Source organism: Protobothrops mucrosquamatus, unplaced genomic scaffold (assembly GCF_001527695.2).
Source record: "Protobothrops mucrosquamatus isolate PMUCROS unplaced genomic scaffold, P.Mucros_1.0 scaffold2817, whole genome shotgun sequence".
NCBI classification, from domain to species: domain Eukaryota; kingdom Metazoa; phylum Chordata; class Lepidosauria; order Squamata; family Viperidae; genus Protobothrops; species Protobothrops mucrosquamatus.
Window position 1 is genome coordinate 19207 of NW_015388850.1, and position 25926 is coordinate 45132.

The following is a 25926-nucleotide window of genomic DNA, read 5'->3' on the forward strand; positions in this document are numbered from 1 at the left end:
TGATGAAAGCATAATCTGGTCCACAAAATTGCAAAACCATTTATTTTATGCCTTTTTCCCCATGACCTCTGTCTTCTTGGCATGTCATAAACTTAGGAGAATATTTTTTTTTAATCTGTAAATTGTCCTTTATCAATTTCTGGTCTTTATTGATGTTGGAATTCCTTTTTGGCTGAACAGAAATGCCCATCGGTGGGAGTGGATTATGCACTGTAAACAGATTTTTTCCCCTTTCACTGAATTGGGCAAGAAAATATGGCTCAGCTTTTTTTAAAAAACAACAGGATTCCTTGGTTTGATGGGGACTCCATTGCTAAACTGTACCAGGAATATTGGATAAATAAGACAGGGGTATTTATTGGATCGTCACCCGTCTCAAATATTCCTTGTGTGCTGAAACTAAACTTCTTATTCAATTAAACTCTTCTTTTTTGGTGTCTAAGCTAAATCTGATTCTCCCAGATGGAAGGACCTAAACTTCCTTCATCAATTTAAGATGGCAAGCTTCTTTGCTCCACATCTGCCCAAAATCTATGCTTGGCTTCTAAACTGTGCTGTGTTTAAAAAAGCAAGTTCATTATCCTTCACTTCAAATACAAACATACCTCTGGGAACTGAACAGGCAAATAAAGATGCAGTATTTGGCGACTCCTATTTGCAGGCCTCCTAAAATCTCTTTTATTGCAGAGCAGGGAGATACTTGTCTGTTTTCAAACATATCTTCTGCGGATCTCAAGTTGTCCAGATAAATCACTGCCCTGAATGTCTGGATCTCTGCTAAAGATGCAGGTCAAGTTCGTGGCTTATTTCGTTCCAACTAGAAAAGACAAATCTTTACAATTTGGCACTGAAGGATTAGATGTTTTAGTAGGGGGTTTGTGTGTGTGTGTGTTATGGGATTTTACTGTTTTTTATTGTTTTAAAATGTTTAAAAATTTTTAATTCTAATCATCTTCTTCTTCTTCTTCTTCTTCTTCTTCTTCTTCTTCTTCTTCTTCTTCTTCTTCTTCTTCTTCTTCTTCTCCTTCTCCTTCTCCTTCTCCTTCTCCTTCTTCTTCTTCCATATCCGTTATCGGACGATCATGTTGGTGATCCTGTTTTTATCAGCAGCCGCACAAAAAAGTGCTGCTGAGTTTTGTCCAAACAGGTCCCTTAGATTTTGAAGCCACGATGTTCTTCTTCTGCCTGGACCTCGTTTGCCTTCAATCTTTCCCTGGAGGATTAAATGGAGTATGCCGTATTTTTCTGGGTGTCGCTTCACATGTCTGAAATATTCTAATTTTCGTTTTTTAATGGTTTTGATGATTTCCCTTGGCTTTCCCAGGCGGCTTATCACCTCCTCATTTCTGACCTTGTCAACCCAGATTCTACGTAACAGCCGCCTGTAAATCCACAAATTCAAATGCTTCTAGTCTCTTCAGGTGGCCTTCTGTCAGAGACCAGCTCTCTACTCCATAGAGCAGGATAGAAAAAAATATAGCATCTGACAAGCCTGATTTTCAGTCTTAGGCTTATGTCGTGACTGTCGTGACTATTGGCTTTTACTGTTTTTTATTGTTTTAAAATGTTTTAAAGATTTTAATTCTAACCTACGTTTCTGAATCGGGAGCTTCCCAGAGTCTTATGCCGAGATGGGCAGCTATAGGAATCAAATCTAAATAAATAAACCTGTCTCAGCCAAGAGTTGGATTACTTTCTAAGAAGTCTCCACGCCTTCTGGCTACTTCCTCTTCCGATAATTCTTTTTGCTGATAACTCTTTTTTGCTGAGCACATGGGATGTTAGCTCCCAAATCAGCCATCTGAGCCCAGAAGGCGGGATTAGGGTGTGCACCAGCCTATCAGATGGCAGGGTGGAGAGACTGAGCAGGTACCCACCCCACCCTTTCCCCTTTAAAATCTCTCCCTCCAATGCAGGGATGTTTATTCCAAGGCCAGCAAAACCCCCTGGAAGACAGGGAAAAAAAATTCCACCAAAAATGGCTGAACAGAAGTGTGTCCAGCTTTCCACGAAAGAGGTTACCAGCACTGTCCACATTCTGGGCACTGAACTTTGCCTGGACATCTATGGGTAAGCATCTGAACATTCCTCTTATTTAACATTTTTTTGATTTGCAGAAGAAAAGGAGAACTTAAAAAGATGCTTTCAGTTTCGCCTGCAGCTGAAATTTAGCCCAGAAAATTTTTTTTTCCGTGGCATATGGGTGTGTGTTTTCATTGCACAATTATTAGTTGCCGGGGGGGGGGATGGAAAGGGGGTTCGCTAAATAGCCCGAAAGCATCTTTACAGGTGAGTGAGGTACCTCAAAAAAAAAACGATGCCCAGATTTCTGAACGTTCCCTCTGGTGTTTGCAAGGAAGTTCTCGCATCAGGTAATCTGCAAAGGTAATGGACAATGCTGTCATTTGTTTTGCTTATCTCAAGGTGTTCCTGAACTGCTGACAGGCAGCAGAAAAAATTGCTTGGTCTCACCGAGGAAGGGAAGGGCTATGCTGAACTTCCATCCAGAACCGATGGCAACACAAATCCATCACGTTCGGGAGCGCCTTCCTTCGTTCTCTCTGCGCAGTCCTTCCCTGCCTTTGAAAGACAAGGCAAAAAGCCATCCGCTCAAAGCATCTTTAAAAAAACAAAACAGAACTTTATAAAAGTTTAGCATCAACCTTTTCCTTCCTACCATCCCAAAAGATTTTGTCCCGAGAGCAGAAATTAGATTTGCAGGGCTTATTCTGCAAAGATTGTGATTTTTCCTGGATCACTGAGGAGGTAAAAGCCACAGACTTTGTCCTAAAATATCCTAGGTCAGAGGTTCTCAACTTTTTCTCCAGCATGGACCCCCTTTAAATACCCTTTGTGGCCATGGATCATGGCCACAGACCCCAAGACTTAAGACTTAAATCATAATATTTATTCAAGCCTTCGCAAACCCGCTGTGACATTGTGCCCCCCTCCCAGGGTCCATGGACCAGAGGTCAAGAACCACTGTCCTAGTTATTCAATTACTTATCTCAAACTTGGATGGGAATCATAGCAAAACCGATGAATATTTAAGTTCTTCCTCTTTCTATTAAAAAAACCCACAATGCTGTTCTCTGTGGTTACTGTAATTATCATGATTTATTAAAGCAACACCTGTCAGGATTAAGGGGTTTTTGTGGTTGCAGCAGCGGTGAACGTTGTGTGTGCACACATACGCTGAATAAACATTGGCTGTGATCAGCCCATGAGAGTGTGGCACACCTTGGAAACGCTAAGCGCAAAACAGAATCAGAGGAGGGTGTGAGAAAACCTGGGTGCAGGTAGATGGAGAAGGATCTGCCAATCTGTTGTCAGCTCATGTGTGAACGCAGCACAATCCTTGCCAAGTCCACGTATACTTAAAAAACTCTTGGAATTGTTGAGTGGGCTCCAAGATGCCATTCTCACAAAACTCTTGGGAATGTGAGGGTCTTAAGATAATAATCATAATAATCATAATCATAATCATAATCATCATCATCATCATCATCAGAAGAAGAAGAAGAAGAAGTTGGAAGGGACCTTGGAGGTCATCTAGTCCAACCCCCTGCTCAGGCAGGAAACCCTATACCATTTCGGACAAATGGCTGTTCAGTCTCTTCTTAAAAACTTCCAGTGTTGTAGCACTCACAGCTTCTGGAGGCAAGGAGTTCCACTGATTAATTGTTCTCACTGTCAGAAAGTTTCTCCTTAGTTCTCCGTTGCTTCTCTCCTTGATTAGTTTCCATCCCTTGCTTCTTGTCCTGCCTTCAGGCGCTTTGGAAAATAGCTTGACTCCCTCTTCTTTGGGGCTGCCCCTGAGATATTGGAAGACTGCTATCATGTCCCCCCTCGTCCTTCTCTTCCTTAAACTAGACATTCCCAATTGATTTACAGGGAGCAGCAGACTCTAAAAGGCCCTCTTAAAAAACAGGTTTATAGTTCCTCTTTCTGCCTTTGTTTTTTGACCATGCACCGAGCAGAAAAACCTGGTGAACTGCTTCATTAAACCTAAACCGTAGAACTAAATTTGGATTAAAAGGGGACTAAATGTGGAGAAAGAAGACAGACAAAGTAGGAAACAGACAATAAAAAGGGACAGATAAATGCAGACTGAATGTGTTAATCCTTCTCACCCAGTGTGTGCTTCTACACGGCCATGTTTTCACCAGCTTCCAATGCAAAAGATAAAAATATATGCACAATTATCCAGAGATCTTCTGGTCTTCCTGCATCGATGCTCAACACTTCCCCATCACAGCATCTTCACATTGTCTCAAAAGTCTTTTCCAAAAGGCAATTGAACTTTCTTGGTGTTTTCTTTGAAAAAGTTTCGTTTCTCGTCCAAGAAGCATCTTAACGAAAACGTTTTCAAAAAAGACACCCAGAAAGTCCAGTTGCCTTTTGGAAAGAACATCTGACCTGGAGGACTGAAAATCTCCATGGACATCAGCAAGTATTCCCAGTTTAAAATAACTGTTAATTGGGATTGTTGGTGGAATTTACCTGAACCAGGTAATGGGAAAGTTAAGTTAGAAACACACGCTGTTTTCAGTGCTTAAATGTCCCAGGGGTGGCCAAAAAAAGCATTTTGGAAGCCAGTTTTCCATTGCCAAATTCACTGGGGGTAGATTCCCAGTTTTTGGCTGGCTGCAGTTAGCCAACGGCAGAATTTGCTATGCTATTTTAGAGGGATTATTCTTTCCGTCAAAAAATATCTTGGACGTTAGGAGTCAGATCTCACCCATGTTTATGTGGAGGTTTGGCAACCAAACAACAGTGCTAGGCTGCATTAACAGAGGGATAGAATCAAGATCATGTGAAGTGTTAATACTACTTTACAATGCTTTGGTAAGACCACACTTGGAATACGGCATCCAGTTTTGGTCACCGCGATGTAAAAAAGATGTTGAGACTCTAGAAAGAGTACAGAGAAGAGCAACAAAGAGGACCAGGGGACTGGAGGCTAAAACATATGAAGAACGGTTGCTGGAATTGGGTATGTCTAGTTTAATGAAGAGAAGGACGAGGGGGGACATGATAGCAGTTTTCCAATATCTCAAGGGCTGCCCCAAAGAAGAGGCAGTCAAGCTATTCTCCAAAGCCCCTGAAGGCTGGACAAGAAGCAACGGATGGAAACTAACCAAGGAGAGAAGCAACCTGGAACTAAGGAGAAACTTCCTGACAGTTAGAACAATTAATCAGTGGAAAAACCTGCCTCCAGAAGCGGTGAATGCTCCAACGCTGGAAGCAGACTGGACAGCCATTTGTCTGAAATGGTATAGGGTTTCCTGCCTGAGCAGGGGGTTGGACTAGATGACCTCCAAGGTCCCTTCCAACTTCATTATTATTATTAACTATTCTTGGGGCAGATGGCAATAAGGGGAAGCAGGGAAGAAGCTGCATAGCTTGATCTGTTTTATGTCTTAAATGGGAAGTGTTTTTCAACGAACGGCGTCTGTCTTTCAGAGAAGCCCCAAGGGCTGCGACCTGCTTTGCGATTGAGGCGAGCCAGGACCTGAAGGTCTACGCTGAACAAATGACAAAACCGAAGGTCTCCTGCCAGGGCTCGAAATGGCCGCTGGACAAGCAGGTCAAGATCACCGCCACCATGGATGCCCGAAGCGCCGAAGTCAATGACAAAAAGGTGAGGATAGAAACGTTGGCCAAAGATTGCTTCTCATCTCCAACAGGTCCTGGGATTTGTAGGCCTCGTTTACACCTAAAAACGATTTCCTGAACAAAATCATCATACATAAACCGGCGGAACGACTTGCCTGCAGAAGCTGTGGGCGCTCCAACACTGGAGGTGTTTTAATAAGAGACCGGACAGCCATTTGTCTGGAATGGTATAGGGTCTAGAGCAGGAGGTTAGACTAGAAGACCTCCAAGGTCCCTTCCAACTTTGTTATTCATCATCATAAGCTCAGCAATAAGCCTGGTTTATGAAGCTCAGATATTGCACTAGATGGAAATCAAAAGGGGCTTAAACAGAAAACAGTGGAGAATTATAGCCAGGGAGACAAAAAATGAATCCATTGGGTGGGTTCTCAAACTCACCTCCTTTAGAAAAGGACAATTGTTTCAAAACCCAAGTGAGACAAAAATGCAGGGTAAGGTTTATTAGAGCCGTGGTTAAAATGCAGCATTGCAGGCTAATTCTGCCCACTGCCAGAAGTTCGATCCTGACCGGCTCAGGGTTGACTCAGCTTTCCATCCTTCTGTGGTTGGTAAAATGAGGACCCAGATTGTTGGGGGCCAAATATGCTGACTCTATAAACCGCTTAGAGGGGGCTGTAAAGCACTGTGAAGCAGTATATAAGTCTAAATGCTACTGCTATTTATCCACCACGAAGCAAATTAGAAATTTCCCAATTAAAGGTTCCTTTGTGGACAGGCACCCTGATATGTTATCCAGTTGAAAACAGAGGTGTGTTAGAGAGGGAGGTTTTTAAGGGGTGCCATTCCCCAATATCCTTTGACTTAAATTTATTATTTGATGGTATAATTGCAGATCAGCGTTTCGTACTATGAAGCTAACAGCAAGGCCCCAATTGCCAAAGCGATTCTGCATATTACCTGCATAGGTAAGCTGGCAGGGGTGGGGAGGTGTGGCACGGCCCAAAAGGTGAATTGGGGGGGGGGCTGTATCTCAACACATCTGGATAGGCAAACCCTGCCCAGATCAGACTTGGATTAAGCAGGGGAAAAAGGAGATGCCTACCTAAAATGGCCCGAAATATACTTTTCTCGCAGAAAAATGAGACTGGGATGCAAGCAGAGGCTTTGAACGGGAATAATGAAAAGTGTCTTTGTTTTACACACACACACACACACACACAACCTTTGTTTTCCCGCTGCAGAAATGTCCTTGGATGCGGATATAAACCGTTCGGGAACGGTGACCAGAAGAGGGAATCAAAAGGTTGAAATAAGATTTTTTTTTTCAAGCAGAATGACGGGGAGGAAAATATATGTAACATAATGCGAACAGAGTGCTTGGGGAGCTGATGGTTTTATTTCTCCTGCTGGCAATGGAGGACCGGACTTGCTAACACATCTGGGTCACACCTGGTTGGGCAGGTGCTATAATGAACTCACTCGGCTAATTACAATCCTATAAACGTAATGAACAAATACATAATAAATGAAATTGTAGCTGGATCAACTGGGAAGCAGATGCTGCTTCTACACTGAGACGAGGAACAGATCCTGGCTGGGGGGGGGGGAGAAGGCAGACCCAAAGAGGGACCCCACTTTTGCTGATGTCCATCCTGACATCAGGGTCCCTGTCCCTGCAGGATCAGTGGACATGGGGGCCTGGTGGAAAAGGCGCCATTCTCTTGGTGAATTGTGACCGAGACAACCCTACAGCTGAAGAGGAAGACAACAAGGACAACATCTTGACATCCAAGGAAGGTAGGTAGGCAGCACTAATGGTAAGGGCAGTTTTTCTCCACCTCAGAAACTTTTAAGAGGGGTGGACTTCCAACATGCACAATCTGTAAAAGCACAGTGTTGCAACGGAAGTACACAGTGGTGAAGTACCGTTCGTCCTCAAGATTGCTTTATTGCCCGTAGACTACCCCAAAGTTATCGTAAGTGGTCATGCCACACCCCCAGGGTCACACGACCTGACACATAAGAAATTGGGAATAGGTTATGAATGGTTGAGGTCACCCACCAAACTAAGGCCAGATTATGGTCAATGAAAGTGTGAAGCTACAAGTCAAGAGTTTCTGGCTCAACTGGAGTTGAATGGATTCTCCTTTTAGATCTCGAGGACATGTCCCGTATGATCCTGACCGCTCGGGGGCCTAATGAAATTTTCAAAATATACAAGCTGACTCTTCATATCTCAGAGGCGGATTGTGACAAAGTGGGGGTCTTCTACCCTCAAGGTAAGTGTTGAAGGCCAGCAGGCCGTTGGGCTTTAGGACTGAAGCTGAAGGTGGATGAAGTGAAGACCCAAAAAGAGAATGCTTATTCTAGATTCTCTAAGCAACCATGGTGTCTAGTTTTCCTTTTTATGCTCCTCACCTAGAGAAAACAAGGGAGCATTTTCAAGAGGATCAAGCCGATATCTATCTTCCTTGTCCCGCACCAAAAAGGAGGTCCATAATTTTGTTATGACAGATCAAAAGTTTGACCAGCTCTCTGGTCACCAATGATAGCCAACCACAAGTTCCTTCGGATCTCAAAGGGTTCACGTGCTTGGGTTTAATTATGGTATAGGTTCTCCTGCATGAGCAGGGGGCTGGACTAGAAGACCTTCAAGGTCCCTTCCAGCTCTATTCTATTCTATTCTATTCTATTCTATTCTATTCTATTCTATTCCATTCTTCTGTTCTATTCTGCATTCTAATCTATTCTGTTATATTCTAATCTATTCTGTTGTTGTATTCTGCATTCTATTCTATTATTCTGTTCTGTTGTTCTATTCTATTCTATTCTCCTCAGATTGCTTAAAACTGCATAGATCTGGATAAAGGTATATATATTTGCTTCCAATAAATAAAAGAAACGAATAAAACAGATTTGGGTTTTGATTCACAGCCAAGAAGGCGCAGAGACCTTACGAACACGTTCTAGGACCCGGAAAGACATCCTACCATGTGAAATGGGACCTTCGTCAAGTGGAGGGCATTTTCTACGTGGAAGGGCTGAAATTCCCAGACATTGACTTCCCAGGGCTTGTCACTTTCCACGCTTCGCTCCTGGAGACCGGGAAGGTATGGAGAACACCAAAGAGAACATGGGGGAGAGAGAGAGGGAAGCCCCTTTGACAGGGAAACAGAGAAAGCACCTGGAATGCTTTTTCAATCTTCATCCCAGGTCCTCTCTCTAGGACCTTCTCCACTTCTTCTTCATTTATCGGCTACTCAAGAGAAGGCAGGTCAGGAAACAGACTCCAGAAAACTACAAGAATTCTATTTTATTATTGTAGAGTATACTAACAGAATCTTGAAATCTTCCATTTCCTTTAGCCTGTGATAGTAAAGAGGATCAAGGTGGCATTATCGTGACCTTCTTTCTTAACCTCTTCCTTTTCCTGGACTAAAGAGAATGTGTCTGTTTTTTAATTCAAGGTTAGCTCTGTACTCCTAAATCGGGGGTCTTCAAACTTGGCCCTTTTAGGACTTCCAGAATTCCTCAGCCAGGCACGCGTGCCTGGCTGAGGAATTCTGGGAGTTGAAGTCCACGAATCCTAAAAGGGCAAAGTTTGAAGACCCTTGTCCTAAATCTTGTAACTTTTATATGTTTAAATGCATCTTTCTGAAATCCAATGTAATTTCTTGGTTCTTTTCTCCTGTATTTTCTTGCTTCAGAGGGTCCCAGAACCTTCCATTTTCACTGATACTGTGGTCTTCCGGGTCGCTCCATGGATTATGACCCCAAACACCTTGCAGCCAGTTTCTGTTTATATCTGCAGGTAAGGAGTCATGGACCAACATACATGTATGAAGCTTTCTGTACACCCACCATCAAGTTTGGTGAACATCCAAGCCCTTTTCTCTCCTCTATTTATTTTCTCTAACATCTCCACCTGTTCCTCTGAATATACAGTGTTCATGATAATATGGATTTTGTGGAACGTGTAAGGAAGCTTGCCACTGAAGCTGGATGCAAATTTATTGTCTGTCCAGAAGAGGAAAATCGCAATGACAGATGGATCCAGGTAGGTCACAAACTATAGGCCATATTGGACAGGTGGTCTGCCAAATGAGATCCCGATGCTAGTGGAGAAGAAATTGGGATAGTTCTTATCCTGTACATCTCCAGAAATAATTGGAAGTGTTTTTTATCAATGCAAAGTGGGATTTCTTTCCTAGGAGCACACATCCATTGGTGTGGTAACATCAAAGGCTCAACTGAAAGCCATACAAATTCTTACGCATATTCACGGCTCTGCATATTTTTCTGTGTTGCAGTAACCGCTGTATCTACAACACTTTTTTTTAAAGTAATTTTAGTAAAGAACCCCCTAGTTCAGGGGTAGGCAACCTTGGCTCTTTTATGACTGGCGGACTTCAACTCCCAGAATTCCTGAGCCAGCCTGGCTCAGCTTGGAAACCTCTCCCTTTCCCCTCAGCATGGCTGGCTCAGGAATTCTGGGAGTTGAAGTCCACCAGTCATAAAAGAGCCAAGTTTGAAGACCCCTGCCTTAAATCTAACAAACAAAATGGAAGCTGGCCGAGGAATTCTGGGAGTTGAAGTCCACGAGTCATAAAAGAGCCCGAGTTGCTTTGCCTTCTATTTGGCTTTGATTGAGATCAAAGTTTCTATAATCCGTTGCCCACCATAAAGAGATGACACTTTTAATTTTATTTCAACCTCTTCTGTCAATTTAGGATGAGATGGAGTTTGGATATACCCAGGCTCCCCATAAAACATTTCCAGTTGTCTTTGACTCGCCAAGGAACAGAGCGCTGGATGTCTTCCCCTTTAAGAAGGTTTTGGTAAGTGGTTCCCCCCCCCTCCCATTTAATCTTGGCTATTGAAAAATCACAGCTCTGCATTTCATTCTCCACTTTTACTTGCACTAAAATAAAAATCATAATTGTCTCCCATCTGTCCCCTTCATTAAAGGTGAAATGGATAGGTCAGGAGGACTAGATCAAGTTGTATATGCATTTATCTCAATCCCTAAAAATAGGGCATGGGCAAAAAGAGGATTGAATAAGGGCTGCTTGATTTGATGCAACTGTTGGTTTCCCCCCCTCCCAAGGGTCCAGATTTTGGGTATGTAAAACGGGAACTATCCTCCGAGCAGTCTTCTTCCAGCCTGGATTCATTTGGGAATCTTGAAGTCAGCCCTCCGGTGAACGTCAAAGACAAGGAATATCCCCTTGGGCGTATCCTAATAGGAAACCTTCCGCCTAGGTAAGTGATTACAGGAGAAACGCTGGAATCTCCATGAGAACATTCCCATGTATCTGTGGTTTAAATTCAGAACAGTCCCTTGGGTTTACTCTTCCCATATGGAAGTTCTGGAGAACCAACGTCAGCTGGAACATGCATAGCAAATTCGATCGTTCCCCTAACAAGACGCTCCCCAGGAACAGACTTGGGGGGAAAAGTTTCCCAAAAAACAAAAAGATTTTAACAAAGTCACGGAGATCTTAAAAAGTGTTGTATTTTTCAAAGGTTGTAAATTGGATAAAGAGGGATTGAATAAAAAGGAAAGAATCTCTTGCTTGGATGCAAACTTTAATCAAAGACGGCCCTGATGCCCAAATTCCACCTGACGTGAAGTTTTGAGTCAACTCAATATAAAAGACATTAATCATTGTGGCTTATCTTGTAACGTGTACTGTATGGCTTAAGGTGATGTGAATCAATCACTAACAAATCATGGTTTAACACACCATGGGAATTCAGATCCCACTTTTTTCTTGTTTTAGGCACATTCATGAGTCTATGTCCAAACTAGTCCAGGACTTCCTTCACAGTCAAGTTGTACAATCTCCCATTGAACTCTACACGGATTGGCTCAACGTGGGACACATAGATGAATTCCTGAGCTTCGTGTCTGCCCCAGACCGGAAGGTATAGGCTCCAATCCTTCTTTCAAACTTGAAAGAACTTTCAGTGACCAATTTACACAATGAGTGACCGTGTCAAAGCCGCTTTGGAGGCGGATCAATAGCTGCAGGCAGACTTTTTTTTTGACGTTCTGCATTTCCACCCAGTGGTGCAGCTTCTAAGACTTCTATAAACTGTTCCACCAGACTCTATGGTGAAATACGGTTGTATTTACAGTATTCACCACCCAGAGACGTTTCGGTTAAGGGAAATCCTAGTCCTGCTCATCCCCTCAAAGAAACTGGCCTACCAAAATATTTCAACTTGCCATTCTTAAGAGCCTGGAGGTCTATTAGGTGTAGAAGTCAGCCCATTGGTATATGGATGTTATATCATCCAGGTTTATGGTTGTCCCAAATGTGCTTTTTCAAAAGGCAACTGGGCTTTGGCTTCTCATAGCAATAGCAATAGAGCTTAGACTTATATACCGCTTCACACTGCTTTACGGCCCTCTCTAAGCGGTTTACAGAGTCAGCATATTTGCCCCCAACAATCTGGGTCCTCATTTGACCGACCTCGGAAGGATGGAAGTCTGAGTGAACCTTGAGCCAGTGAAACTCGAACTGCTGGCAGTCGGCAGAATTAGCCCGCAATACTGCATTGTAACCACTGTGCCACTACGGGTCTTAGAACGGAAGGCAGAACGGAGATCGGCTGATAGAACTGAAGAAGCTTCTTGGAGGAGAAGTGAAACATCTTCCAAGGAAAAGCAAAGTCCAGTTGCCTTTTGCAAAAGCACTTTTGGGACGACCCACTGGTTATATTGCAACTCTGAGCCCTTTTAGGGAGCTTCCCTGAAGTTCTAACTCCAATGGAAACCCTGTTTTGCCACCCGAGGAATAACAGAATAACACAGTGGGAAGGGACCTTGGAGGTCTTCTAGTCCAACCCCCAGAGGAGGGGATTATCCAGAAGAATCTGTTCTAAAGTTTGAGCAGATGGCTGTTTTTCAAGGTGTATCTTTCATCCAGCTGTTAATCTCTAGGACTTGCAGAGACCAAGTGTCAACGCTGCTAATATTGAATATTCTTGCTTTGACAAAATATACAGAACTGTCTGGTATTTTCAGAGTTAATTCACATGATGGTGAGGGGGAGGAGAAGGATAGAACTGCACGTGTGAAGAGAACCTTTGCCCTTCCACCTGATAGGAGAACAGTGATATATGACAGCAAATTTAGGGAGGGAACATACTGGTAAATTAATTGCTCAGGGGAAGAGAGTTTAGATCTTAGTATCCCCTTCGTCATAAATAAAAGACTTTTAGGAAAATCAATGCCTGGAAGTTCTTTGAAGTGTTTCATTAGCCGGAACCCTGACACCAAGAACTGGAATTGATTAAAGAGCAAGGCTCTAGCACAGAATGAAACCTCTTCCCTAAAAACCTTGACGTGAGAAAAGACCGAAATAACTTACCATCCTTCTCCACACCTGTGCGATGGACGAAAAAACTGTTATGGCGATCAAAGTGCCCGGTCAGCAGCTTCTGACTGTCCTGCCTTGCGCGAAGCTTCTTCTAAGCTACTAAATGTTCATTTTAGGCTGCTAGTCCTCTTTCTGTCCTGTAAACTGTTTCCACCTCTCTGCCTTACTCTCTCTTTTCTTACTCCGTCGTTCAGGGTTTCCGCCTGCTGTTGGCCAGCCCCAGAGCCTGCTTCAAACTGCTGGAAGAGAAGGAACGAGAAGGCCACGGGGAAGCCAAAATGCCTCAAGGTTGGGCGATTTGTGGGGTGCAGAGCTGAAATGAAAGATAGCTGGGAAGGCAGATGGCACCAGGCCCCTTTTTCGTCAACCCTCGGGCTGGGTTGCGTTAAAAGGGGGTTGTTTTCTCCATGCCAACATGGTTTTTCTCCCCACTGGGAACAAGCAAGGGCTCTGAACCAGGGATCCCCAATCTCAATTATTACAATAAATAGCTTTCTATTATAGAATAGTTACCATAATCCTGGACTTAAAAAGACACATGCACACCAATAACTAAATCATTTTCCCTTTTTTTTTTTTAACAGGAATTGATTTCCAGAAAGGTGATCGGCAGGCCCGTTCCATATCAGAAATCGTCGCTGACGAATACTTAAAGCAGTGGAATAATTATTGCCAAGTAAGGCTCCCCTCTATTCCGCTATTAAATCTGGAGACCGAGTGATCCAAACCCAACAGAGAGGACCAAGGGATTATCCATTGTTCTGTTCAGATGCTAACAAGAGACGATAGAAAATGTGATGGATGAAAAGACAAGGGTTAACTTGTCCAGCCTTATCTTGCCAATCCAGCCATTCACCAGGGGGCTGTCTTCTTAAAAACAAAAAACACCAGAAATGGAGAGTCCACAGTCTTTCCTAAGCAGTGTTCCACAGAGTTTACATTGGGAAAAATTCCTTTATATTTAATCTCAACTTTAAGAAACTGCACCTTGCGTTATTATTTCGTGTCCCAGTTTTCATCTTCTGGACATGGAAAGTAACTCTAGATCATCTTGTCTACGGAGATCCTCAATCATCCAATTCACAGTTGCTTTTCTAAAAAGCAACTGGACTTTGGTTTTTCCCCCAGAGAATGTTTTGCTTTTCATCCAAGAAGCCTCTTCATTTTATCTTCTCTCCACCTCTCCATTATGTCCCTAAGGTTCAATGTCTCCTCTCCTCCATCTTTTCTCCCGGTTGAACATCCCAAGTTCCTCAACTCTTAACATCATCTTTGTCCCTCTCCTTTGAACCTGTTGTAACCATGTTGTACACCATCTTCAAGTAGAGTAGAAGGGAAGGGAGACTTCCCATGTCTACAAGTAGCCTGGTTGCAATAGAGAAGCCTCAATGCTTGTGGTCTTACCAAATTGTAGCACACGTTTTCTCGTGGTTTTGAATCCTTAAGGGAGGACTTAGCCAGAGAAAAATGGCCCGAAGAATAATCTATAGAAAGTTAATATAAGATTTCAATCCTGGCCTAGCAAAAAAGCAAAGGCTGTGGATCTTCTTGTGAAGATACTGAAGATGTACAAGAGAAAAAAATTGGCTGTGGTGTTTGTGAACACAACTTCTCTACAAAGCTACCCAACCAGGCACCCTTCGGTTGAGTCAGGCATATCCCAAACACATCTGAAGATGGCAAGTTGGGGAAACACACACCTTAAAAACTGAATCCCTGAGGGCCTTATCTTGTAATGCGTGCTGTGTTATTAAGTGAACAAGGCTACAGTTATAAAGAAATTACAAGAAAAATGGGTGGAAACTTAAGCAAAGGTTGCATTTCTACGGTACTTTTCCCAAAAGGTTTCCACAATTTTGGCCACCACTGTAAATTTTGGGCTCAATTAGTCATGGTTTCATTGCGCTCACTTTGTGGGCCCTGAAATGTTAAGTATGGCCTCATCCTACTCTTTTTTTTCTCCTCACTAAAGCATCTCTTTTTTCCCCCTTCCAGGAGTGCATTGATTGGAACAGGAAAATCCTTCACGAGGAACTGGAGCTGACAAAGGAAGACATTATTGAGATACCTCAGCTTTTTCACCCCTTTCTCAATTATCCTCAGGATCCGCCTTCTCCTCCTTTTCCCGAGTATCCTCAATCTCCACCTTATCCTTTTCAGTATCCCCGGCCTCCTACTTCTAAAAGCATCAAGGTTTCCGCTGAGGCTTATTTCCCAGACATGGTAAGACTCCAGCCCCGAATAGCAACGGCAATAGCACTTAAGACTTGTATACCGCTTCATGTGCTTTGAGAAGAACCAGCTAAGAAGTGACTCAAGCAGGCCCTCCCAGTCAAAGGTTCAGCTTAATTCAATTTCTATTGTTGTCCTTTGGAGAAGCAGTGGGTATCTCACCGGGAGCCAGACATGACCTTCTAGTTGCCAACTCTTCCCAAGGCATGGGGGTGTGTGGAATGACAGGAAACATAGCATGCACTTTTGATGTGCCGGTTGGGTTCACGCCATCACCAGAAATTCTCAGAGCCTTGTCTGGCTCAAAGCATTGGGTGAATCCAGTACTGTGCCTTGTGTTCACTTCTACAGCATCCTTCTGAACGGTTCTAATGTGAAGCTACAATCCAACTGAAGGTGCTGTGACACAGATAGTAAATTAAGGCAACTACTAGGGACAACTAAGTCCCTAGTAAAGAACTTATCCTCCTTGACTTTAAAAGCAGCTGGAGAAGTAGAGTGTTAAAACGTATCAGGTACAAAATCACGAAAACTGATTACAGTCCAACATTAGACCAGGGGTAGGCAACCTTGGCTCTTTTATGACTGGTGGACTTCAACTCCCAGAATTCTTGAGCCAGCATGGGGGAACTATGGTCCCTTCATGACTCGTGGACTTCAACTCCCAGAATTCCTGAGCCAGCATGGGGGAACTATGGTCCCTTCATGACTCGTGGACTTCAACTCCCAGAATTCCTGAGCCAGCATGGGGGAACTATGGCCCCTTCATGACTAGTGGACTTCAACTCCCAGAATTCCTGAGCCAGTATGGGGGAACTATGGCCCCTTCATAACTTGTGGACTTCAACCCCCAGAATTCCTAAGCCAGCATGGCTCAGCTTGGAAACCTCTCCCTTTCCCCTCAGCGTGGCTGGCTCGGGAATTCTGGGAGTTGAAGTCCACCAGTCATAAAAGAGCCAAGGTTGCCCACCCCTGAACTAGACAGACCCAATTCCAGCAACCATTCTTGGTATATTTTAGCCTCCGCCCCCCTAATCATTTTTGTCGCTCTGCTTGTACTCTTTCTAAAGTCTCAACATCTTTTTTATAACGGGGCCACCAAAACTGGATGCAGTCCATTAATTCGAGGGGCCTCAGCTGGTGGATCCACCGGCCTTTCTGATAATGGGGCACGTTTGGTTTTTCTTACTTCTTTGGTGGGTGGTGCAGTTCCTTGTTCCCCCCCCTCCCAAGACCAGGGAAGGATCCAATGCTGAAAAACGTGGATTCAGTACGAAAGATGGTTCCTTATTTTGCTCTTGAGCAGGGGTCTTCCAACTTGGCCCTTTTATGACTGGTGGACTTCAACTCCCAGAATTCCTCAGTCGGCCATTTTGATGAAACTGGGGGCTGGGATCCAGACCAGGAGTCTTCAAACTTGGCCGTTTTATGACTGGTGGACTTCAACTCCCAGAATTCCTCAGTCGGCCATTTTGATGAAACTGCGGGCTGGGATCCAGACCAGGGGTCTTCAAACTTGGCCCTTTTATGACTGGTGGACTTCAACTCTCAGAATTCCTCAGTCGGCCATTTTGATGAAACTGCAGGCATGGATCCAGACCAGGGGTCTTCATACTTGGCCCTTTTATGACTGGTGGACTTCAACTCCCAGAATTCCTCAGTCGGCCATTTTGATGAAACTGCGGGCTGGGATCCAGACCAGGGGTCTTCAAACTTGGCCCTTTTATGACTGGTGGACTTCAGCTCCCAGAATTCCTCAGTCGGCCATTTTGATGAAACTGCGGGCTGGGATCCAGACCAGGGGTCTTCAAACTTGGCTCTTTTATGGCTGGTGGACTTCAACTCTCAGAATTCCTCAGTCGGCTCTCCCTTTCCCCTCAGCATGGCTGGCTCAGGAATTCTGGGAGTTGGTCCACGAGTCATAAAAGAGCCAAGGTTGCCTACCCCTGCCTTAGACCAATGGTTATCTCCCTTCTGCAGGTAAATATGATTGTCCTGGGGAAATACCTGGGCATCCCAAAGCCGTTTGGGCCTATCATCCACGGCCAATGCTGCTTGGAGAAAGAGGTCCGGCGTCTTCTGGAGCCATTAGGATTGTCCTGCAATTTCATCGATGACTACTTAACTTACTACATCCGCTTTGGTGATGTTCATTGTGGCACAAATGTCCGTCGGAAGCCCTTCTCCTTCAAGTGGTGGGACATGAAGCCTTGAGGGCCTCACCACGGCTTCTGTTTCCCACTCAACGAAGACGACGGCACAGGCCTTGCGTGTCTTCTCCCGCACTTCCACAGGAAATCCAGCAACTTTCTGGTGATTCTTCTTTTAGATGAAGGTGTTTGCAAGCTTCTCTTGCGGTTGACTTTCTCCAGTTTATCTAAGCAGGCTCTTCTCAGCTCTAAATGTAGCAGGTCTGCCAAAATCACCCAAAAGAACAAGAGGGCATCTAAGTTGAGGCAAGCTGCTCTAACCCTTCTCTTTATTCATGCACAGTAATTCTAAAACTAGTTATGGAGGTCCAATAAGTCATTTCATAAGCCTAGTAGATCCATGGTCCTTGAAAGAATGCTATTTCAGAATCAGAATAGAGATGGAAAAGATCTCAGAGATCTTCTAGTCCAGCCCCTGGCTCAAGCAAGAGATCCTACACCAGTGGTGGTGAACCTATGGCACGCGTGCCAGAGGCGGCACTCAGAGCCCTCTCTGTTGGCACATGCGCCACCGCCGCCAGCAGCAGGTGCATCAGGCCACCACTGCCGCCCGGAGCAGGAGCCCCGCCCAGCACAAAGGAGGCGAAGTGGCCAATTAGCAAGCTCAAGTAGAGGTGGTAGAGCGGAAGTCACCAACCATTGATTGGTGGACTGGAAGAAAAGGGATGGGGAAGCATTTTACATGCATGCATGGGTGCACAGGGCTGCGAGCACGCACGTGCTGCAAATGGGGCGGGGCTAGTGCCTGCGTGATACTCACTAGCCCTGCCCCATTCTTGCGTGGTGCAGTGCCTTGTATCTGCACCCCACGGCACGGCCGTTTTTGCGCCTTGCAGCACGGTGGCCCACTTTTGTGCCCCCGGTTTTTGCGTGCCAGAGGCGGCACTCAGAGGCACCTCCCTGCCCCCCCATGAAGGCACCACAATGCTGATGCGGTCCTGGCACTTTGCGATAAATAAGTGGGTTTTGGGTTGCGGTTTGGGCACTCGGTCTCTAAAAGGTTCGCCATCACTGTCCTATACCATTTCAGACAAGTGACTGTCTAGTGAGTCTCTTCTTAAAAACCTTGAGTGATGAAGCACTCACAACTTCTGAAGGCAAAGCAGCTCCACTGGTTAATTGTCCTCACTTTCAGGAAGTTTCTCCTTAATTCCAGGTTGCTTCTCTCCTTGATTATTTTCCATCTGTTGTTTCTTGTCCTGCCCTCTGGTGCTTTGGAAAATAAATTGACGCCCTCATCTTTGCGGCAGCCTCTCAAATATTGGAATACTGCTATCAGGTCCCCCCAAGTCCTTGTGTCACATCAACAAAACTCATCAGCTCATGTTTAGTCACCACCGCCTAGATAAGCCAAGTCAGATAGTCACATATCAAGAAATCACCAAAACACACTCCAACAGATGAAGAACATTTTCCAAAAAACCCCAAAACAAGCTGGTCCAAGATCTTGTGAACCTGGGATGACGGAGTTGAAGAAAAATAATTTGTGACATAAAAGTACTTAGTGGCAGGCCCCAGATGCGTTATGAAGGCTGGCAGCCCTTCCAAGTGTACAAATCAAAATAGGAATATTGAGGAGTAATTCATCCACATTTTAGTTTTATGTTGATTTCTCTCTATCATTTCAAACACTTGATTCACAAAGAGGCATTACGAGGGTGCAATAATTGTGGAGTCCATGTTTCTTTGGCTGTTTTATTTTTAAATGAAATGCGTACCGCTGAATTATTTTATATTTTAAAATTTTTTTGCAGAGGCTTCTCTCACTGATCTTTCAAATTGCTTGAATAAATTGTGAACAACAGTTAAGCATTCTGTTCCCATTTTTTTAAATCAATGCTACTGTTAATATGGTCATAAAGGTAGACCGTGAATACAACTAGTCCTTGACTTACAATAATTCATTTAGTGACTGTTCAGTTACCATGGCACTAAAAAGTGACATGACCGTTTTTTCAGTTGCGACTTCTGCAGTATCCCCATAATCACGGGATCAAAATTCAGATGATTGACAATTGACTCGTATTGATGATGGTCACAGTGTCCTGGGGTCACGTGATCCCCTTTTGCGACCATCTGACAAGCAAAGTCAGAATGGGGAAGCCGTATTCACTTAACAACCGGTCACTAACTTATCAACTGCACTGATTCACTTAACTAGCGTGGCGAGAAAAGTCGTAAAACAGGGCAAAAACTCACTAACAAATGTCTCACCATGGCAGAAAATCTGGGCTCAATTGTGGTCATGAGGACCACATGATCTTAGCAAGAATTCAAAATAAATCAGAGCAAGGTGCTATTATTGTCAGTACACCTACATGGGAATTATGGAGACTCTCCAAAGAATTTTGGCTCCCTAAGGTACAAGAAGACCTTTCTGATGGGTCCTTAACATTGACCTTTCTCTTGTTGACTTCAACCATCTCCATCTAACCACCTTGACTAGCTTCTTCTGATGATCTTGCTATTGGAGAGATCACCAATGTGGGGAGCACTAGAATATCAGCAGATGTTCTTCAGAGTTTAAATCCAACTCAAAAATATCTCAGTAAAACTGCTCAGGGGATGAAGGTCTATGGAGATTCTCCATCATCCAGGTCTTGGTTGTCCCCAAAGGTGCTTTGTCAGGAGGCAACTGGACTTTCTTGTTTTTCTTTGAAGACGTTTCGCTTCTCATCCAAGAAGCTTCTTCAGCTCTGACTGGATGGTGGGGAATGGAAGGATTTCCTTAGAGGGACACAGATAAACCTCCAAGTGGCCTCAACGACTCTCTAAAAGGACGCAAATGACCAGCGGTCTGCAAGGATCAATCCTTCCGTTCCCCACCATCCAGTCAGAGCTGAAGAAGCTTCTTGGAGGAGAAGCGAAACGTCTTCAAAGAAAAAACAAGAAAGTCTAGTTGCCTCTTGGAAAAAGCACTTTTGGAATGCTCAGGGGCTGCCAAGCAAGCAGTAGGACGTTCTCTAAAAAGAGGGATCTTGTAATGGCAGGCTTCCTTCAATGTTCTCCTTGGGGGTTTACAGTTTGACTCGTATTATGGCTTGTCTCTTCCAGCAGAAGAACGAGTAAAATAAAAAAACCCCTCAAAGTCTTAACATTTCCACATGCTGTTCCTTGGCCACTTCTGTTCTAGCAGAAGATTCTGCATCCTTGTTGGTGGGATGAAGCTTTTCTCAACCCTCATTTCCCCAAAACTCTAAATCAGGGGTCTTCAAACTTGGCCCTTTTAGGACTTGTGGACTTCAACTCCCAGAATTCCTCAGCCAGGCAGAGGAATTCTGGGAGTTGAAGTCCACAAGTCCTAAAAGGGCCAAGTTTGAAGACCCCTGCTCTAAATGCTTCCAGAAACATCTTGTCAGCTTTATATCAGACTACTGTCTTATTGTCTATTCTCGTTTAATAACTTATGTAACTTTCAACTTACTGAAGAAAAAGGTGTCTTACATACCTAGCTTTTCCAGATCATTCCATATCCTGCTTTCAACCAGCTAAGAAATTAACAAGACATCCCTTGGCAAAGAACGCAGATGTGTTCTAAAAATGTTCTGCTACGCAACAGGTCCTGATAAAGCATGAAATGCGGGATCATCTCTGCTGTTAGGTCAGTACAGAAAGAAGGAGAAAGTAAGACTGCAAAGTCTAAACAAACCCATCATTTATTTAAACATTTGAGAAATATAAAAAGAAGTGGAAGAGGAAAAACAAGAGAGTGACAAGACTAGGCTAAAACCTTTTTTTCCCCCATCTCACTTTAATTTGTCCCCACTGGGCCCTTCTCCTTGATAAAGAAAAAAGAGTTAGCAGTTTTAAAACAGAAGTCTTTTTGCTAACCAGGTCCAAAGCAAAATCTTTTTTACTTAGCATAAAAACAGCCGTTTCTTTGGTGAAAATGGAAGTACCTCTTTGTCTTCTTTCTCTCCCATGGCAAATAAATTATCCCCTGTTTAATTTACGGGGTTTCCTGTTAGGGTTAGAATGACTTAGCCAATGAAGAAGAGGAACATCTGGCAAGACAAATAAAATGGTGAGGGGTATTGAACTGCGGCTGTACGTACCCAATCAGGAAAAAAAAAAGAGAGAAAACGTTTTGAAACAGACCTGGGCAAAGGGAGCCAACTTCCTGATTTTTCTCACTTTAACATCGTTCTCCATCTAGTATCCTGAACCTGCAAATTTAGCATCAAATCAACAATCAAAGCTGCCTTCCAACTTTCTCCATGTTCCATCCATCAGTGGTGGGTTTACATTATTATTATTATTTTTCCCGGGTTTATTGCTCGCTGTTCTAACTCACAAGTTAGCAGATCTGGTTAAAAAGGTGACAAAAACCCGCTGAGGGACGGCAGTGATGGTGAAAGGGGAAAGGATCCTGGTCCCTTATAATAGACCATCTGAAATAGAGCAGTGTGCTTTGCTTCCAGGGCACAAAATTTCCATCCCACAAAGACCGAATGGTGAAATAAGACGGCTGTGAATTAAATTCCCACGGGCTGGAAATGCATCTCCTGTTATTTCTGGGAAACTTTATGCAGTTTCCTCAACCAGGGATCAAAGGGTTGTTAGTATTTGGTGGGGGGGTGTCAAGAGAAGGGGTTAGAGGGAACACCAACCCCCCCAAAATATTCTAAGCCTTAGGAGGTGTGACGCTTCAAGTCTGAGAACCACCTCTCAGCTGTCGTTCAATGATCTAAAGAAATTCCTCTTTCAAAAAGAGGAACTCAAAAGTTCCACTTCCTAGGAAAGTGTGTGCCAGCCCATAAAGAGAAAAAGATAAACAAAAGAGAAGCTTATTTTTTTTTTTCAGCTTAAGTACCAGGGTCAGAATTTAACCCGGATAAAGTGAAATTTCTCTCCAGGTCTGTTTTCAACGCAACAAATTCACTTGTTCTAAAACCAGATGCGAAGCACCCTCCTGTGGTCAGCCTCCTAATCTCACCCCTAAGGACAATTGCCACTTGCAAGCAAAATGTCCTACAAGTCCCCCCCCCTCCCCCAGATTGTGAGAAAGAAATGCTGTGCAATTACAAAGGAACACAAAGCCAATTAAAAGGTCTGTGGCAACACGGAAACGAGGTGGCACAACTGCTCAACCCTAAATCAACAGGAACTCTTGAACTCGGAGGCCTGGTGCCCAAATTAAATCAAAAGGAAATGACAGAAAGGCAGAGAAATAATAAAAACAAATAGCTGCCTTCCACAGGGGGGCAAAACGCAAAGCACAGGCCACTCTTTGCAGTAGAAAACAAACAAACAAACTTTCAATGCTGGCTTACTGGTCCCGATCAGGTTTAACAGGGGGAGAAAAACTCTGAAGTTTCCATCGGACTGGTGACCGAAAAAAAGGACGAATGGACTTCTTCAATTTATCCTCCTCCTCCTCCACCACCATCACAAAAAAAAAAAGAAAAAAAAGAAATACAAAATACGAAACAAGCCACCTTGGGGAAAAAGGATGGGGTGGAGCAGGGCAGAGAAGAGTCCTAGCAACAGGTAGTTAAAACTTCAAATGCCGTATAAAAACCGAATTCTCAGAAGTCTAACGAAACGCATGGTCTCTTCGCCAATCACCAATGCCGTGCCGTCGCCGGCGTGCCCAGTGGAGGGAAGAGTCACATGACTGGCATCAGAGGGTGCGTGGGTTGTATTCTGGCAATTTCTTGATCTTCTCCTTTTCAGCTTCGTTGTCATCGCGGGCGATCGCCAGGGAGTGAGCGTAGCCCATGGCCACCTGCAAAAGAGACGGGATGCCGGCTGGATTGGCAACCCCCCCCCCCGTTCCCTTCGCGTGCCGAGCTAGGCTGCGTAAACGATCCGCGTTGATGGTTTCGCACAAGTGCCTGCGTTAGAAGGCAGCTCCCCAAATGCAGAGGTTGTTTTATACGTTCTATAAAAGTGTCCCTTGTACACACATGGGTGTATTAGAGCCAATATCCCTGGTTGTTTAGTTTTGATAAACTCGTGAGGAGATTGAAATATGTTTATTAAATAAACCAAAACTCAGATTTTTTTATTTATAGCCTTAGTTTATGAGAACTGTTTGATCCCTTCTATGCAATGTTAATTTATCAGATTTCAACTATCTATGTCTACATATCTACCTATCCATTTCTAAGTCTATATCTACCTACCCTATTTATCTATCTCTCTATCCTATCTCTCTCTGTCTCTCTCTATATCTACCTATCCATCCATCCATCCATTACTACTACTTATCTAATCCCTTCTATGCAATGTTAATTTATAGGATTTCAACTATCTGTCTATCTCTATGTCTACATACCTGTCTACATATCTACTTACCTATCATCTACCTACCTATCCCTTTCTACCTATCCATTTCTATGTCTATATCTACCCTATTTATCTATTTATGTATCTCTCTGTCCTATCTATGTATCTCTCTATATATATCTACCTATCCATCTATATCTCTTTTTATCTATTCATCTCGTCTATCTCTACCTATCCATCTCTCTCTTTATATCTACCTAGCCTATCCCTATCTATTTATAAATATCTACCTATCCATCTCTTTGTCTCTGTGTATCTATCTAGATATCCATCCATCCATCCATATCTATTTATCTCTCTCTCTCTCTCCCTATCTCCCCTCTCTTGTCTATATCTATCATCTATCCATCTATCTATCCATCCACTTATCCCTCTTCCTTCCCATCCACCTACCCACTATATGTATGTATGTATGTATGTATGTATGTATGTATAAGCAATACAGTTGCTGGTTTACCTGTTCTGTATAAATCCCATCCAGCGTTTTCACTTCCTGAGCTGAAGTGGAAGACTTCGGCTTGTGATCTCCGTAACCCTGAAAAAAAACCAAGAGGAAGAACTTCATCAGGAGGAACCCAACAGGCTCTGTCTGCATGCTTTTTTTTTTTTTTTTTAAATAAAAAGAGCTAAACTTAGAACCCACTTCCCCAGACTCTGATTTTACAAATTTTATTAATTTTCAAATAAACAAATAATACAAATATGGTGTACTTCATTAAAAAAAAGAAAACCTATTAAATATCATATTTTCAGAGTTGATCGGCAGTCCCCCCCCCCTGCATCCACCCTCTCTCCCTCAACCTTCCTACCTACTTCCCTCTTCCTTCCTTCCCCTCCTACCCACACCTCTCTCCTCCTTCCTCCTTTCCAACTACACGTCCCACCACCTTCTTTTCCACATCCTTCGGATGCAGTTTGGGGGTACTAGCCGACCATCTCCTCTTCACAAAGAAAAAATTACATTATTTCTCTATAACGTATTAATACACCAAATTTTANCCCCCCCCCCCCCGGACTTCCCAGAACTGAATACAGGGATAACACCCCAAATCTAAATAAAGCTACCCAAACATAATACAATCAAATATTAACATACTTTAACTCTAATATACAATAATAAACTTAAATATAAAATATATATAATATATAAATCATACTAAGTAAATAAAAGTGATAAAAAAACGTTTAATCAAAAGCTTCTCGGCCTTTTGGCTAAGATCAAGTGTAGTATCTGTTCTTATCAGTTTTCCCCAGACTCTGAATGGAGCACACCTGATATACCCACTCAGCTGCACCAATAATTTTCTTATTGAAAAATGCCTGGAGTTGGGCAGCCAGTCAATTTAAATTTTAGCAGGGGAAAATTTCTTTTTGTACAATGTTTTAATATGCTGTGAGCCGCCCTGAGTCCCATGGGGAGAAGGGCGGCATATAAATTTAAATATAAATAAAATAAAAATAAATAAAATAAATAAATAAGCAGATTATATAGGAGGCTGTCGGAAAAGGACTCAGATTCACTGCACCAAGTAATATTGAGAGACTCTGCAGGCAGACTTCTCTCAGTAAATATCCAGGTCAAAAGGTTGTTTTCTAAATATATGAATTATTTATTTATTTATTTTATTTATTTTAATTTATATGCCGCCCTTCTCCCGACGGGACTCAGGGCGGCGCACAACATATTTAAAACCAAAACATAAATACATTCCCCCCCCCCCCGATAAAACCGAATTAAATCAAATTTTAAAGTTGTGTCTCTATCAAATTGCTAAAAAAATAAACCCCATATAAAATCCTCCCTAGGTCAGGTCCGCTTGTTGGAAGAGCCATGTCTTGAGGGCGCGACGGAAAGCAGGGAGATTCGGAATCATCCGGATCTCGGGGGGTAGCTCGTTCCAGAGGGTAGGGGCACCCACAGAGAAGGCCCTCCCCCTGGGGGTCGCCAGCCGACATTGCTTGGCCGACGGCACCCTGAGGAGACCCACTCTGTGGGAGCGTACCGGTCTGAGGGAGGGGATCTGCGGCAGAAGGCGGTCTCGGAGATAACCGGGTCCTATGCCATGAAGCGCTTTTTTTTTGAACACCCTGTCAGCCCAAATATGGGAGAGAGAAGTCTTTTGCCTGTATCAGCTCAATCCAGAGCCATCCACAGGCAGCAGTCGCTTAACTGCGACATCATATGT

General features: G+C 43.6%; 2 protein-coding genes and 1 pseudogene across 2 annotated transcripts in view; 2 read left to right on the top strand and 1 right to left on the bottom strand.

Annotated features, from left to right (window-relative positions):
* The first annotated feature begins 1978 nt into the window (after positions 1-1978).
* Positions 1979-17453, top strand: LOC107296462 (protein-arginine deiminase type-1-like). The gene is made up of 17 exons (XM_029286075.1): positions 1979-2070; positions 5467-5644; positions 6512-6584; positions 6861-6922; positions 7299-7416; positions 7773-7898; positions 8554-8729; positions 9327-9430; positions 9565-9676; positions 10350-10457; positions 10727-10881; positions 11403-11547; positions 13202-13300; positions 13606-13683; positions 15003-15085; positions 15188-15230; positions 17220-17453. Exons 1-17 carry the CDS (start codon positions 1979-1981, stop codon positions 17451-17453), a joined length of 1986 nt encoding a protein of 661 aa, XP_029141908.1.
* A 5619-nt stretch (positions 17454-23072) lies between these two features.
* RCC2 (regulator of chromosome condensation 2) overlaps positions 23073-25926 on the bottom strand; it is a 15437-nt gene continuing 12583 nt past the window's right edge. The window contains exons 11-12 of the mRNA XM_015825816.1: positions 24198-24275; positions 23073-23177 (exon numbers count right to left, since the gene is read on the bottom strand). Coding sequence (XP_015681302.1) covers positions 23073-23177; positions 24198-24275 — 183 coding nt within the window. The remainder of the gene's footprint in view (positions 23178-24197; positions 24276-25926) is intronic.
* LOC114923301 lies at positions 24933-25109 on the top strand (annotated as a pseudogene).

Coding starts and splice junctions, on each gene's coding strand:
- LOC107296462 (XM_029286075.1), top strand. CDS start 1,979: ATGGCTGAACAGAAGTGTGTCCAGCTTTCCACGAAAGAGGTTACCAGC. Junction 6,585..6,860: donor TCTGCATATTACCTGCATAG/GTAAGCTGGCAG, acceptor TTCCCGCTGCAG/AAATGTCCTTGGATGCGGAT. Junction 6,923..7,298: donor CCAGAAGAGGGAATCAAAAG/GTTGAAATAAGA, acceptor CTGTCCCTGCAG/GATCAGTGGACATGGGGGCC.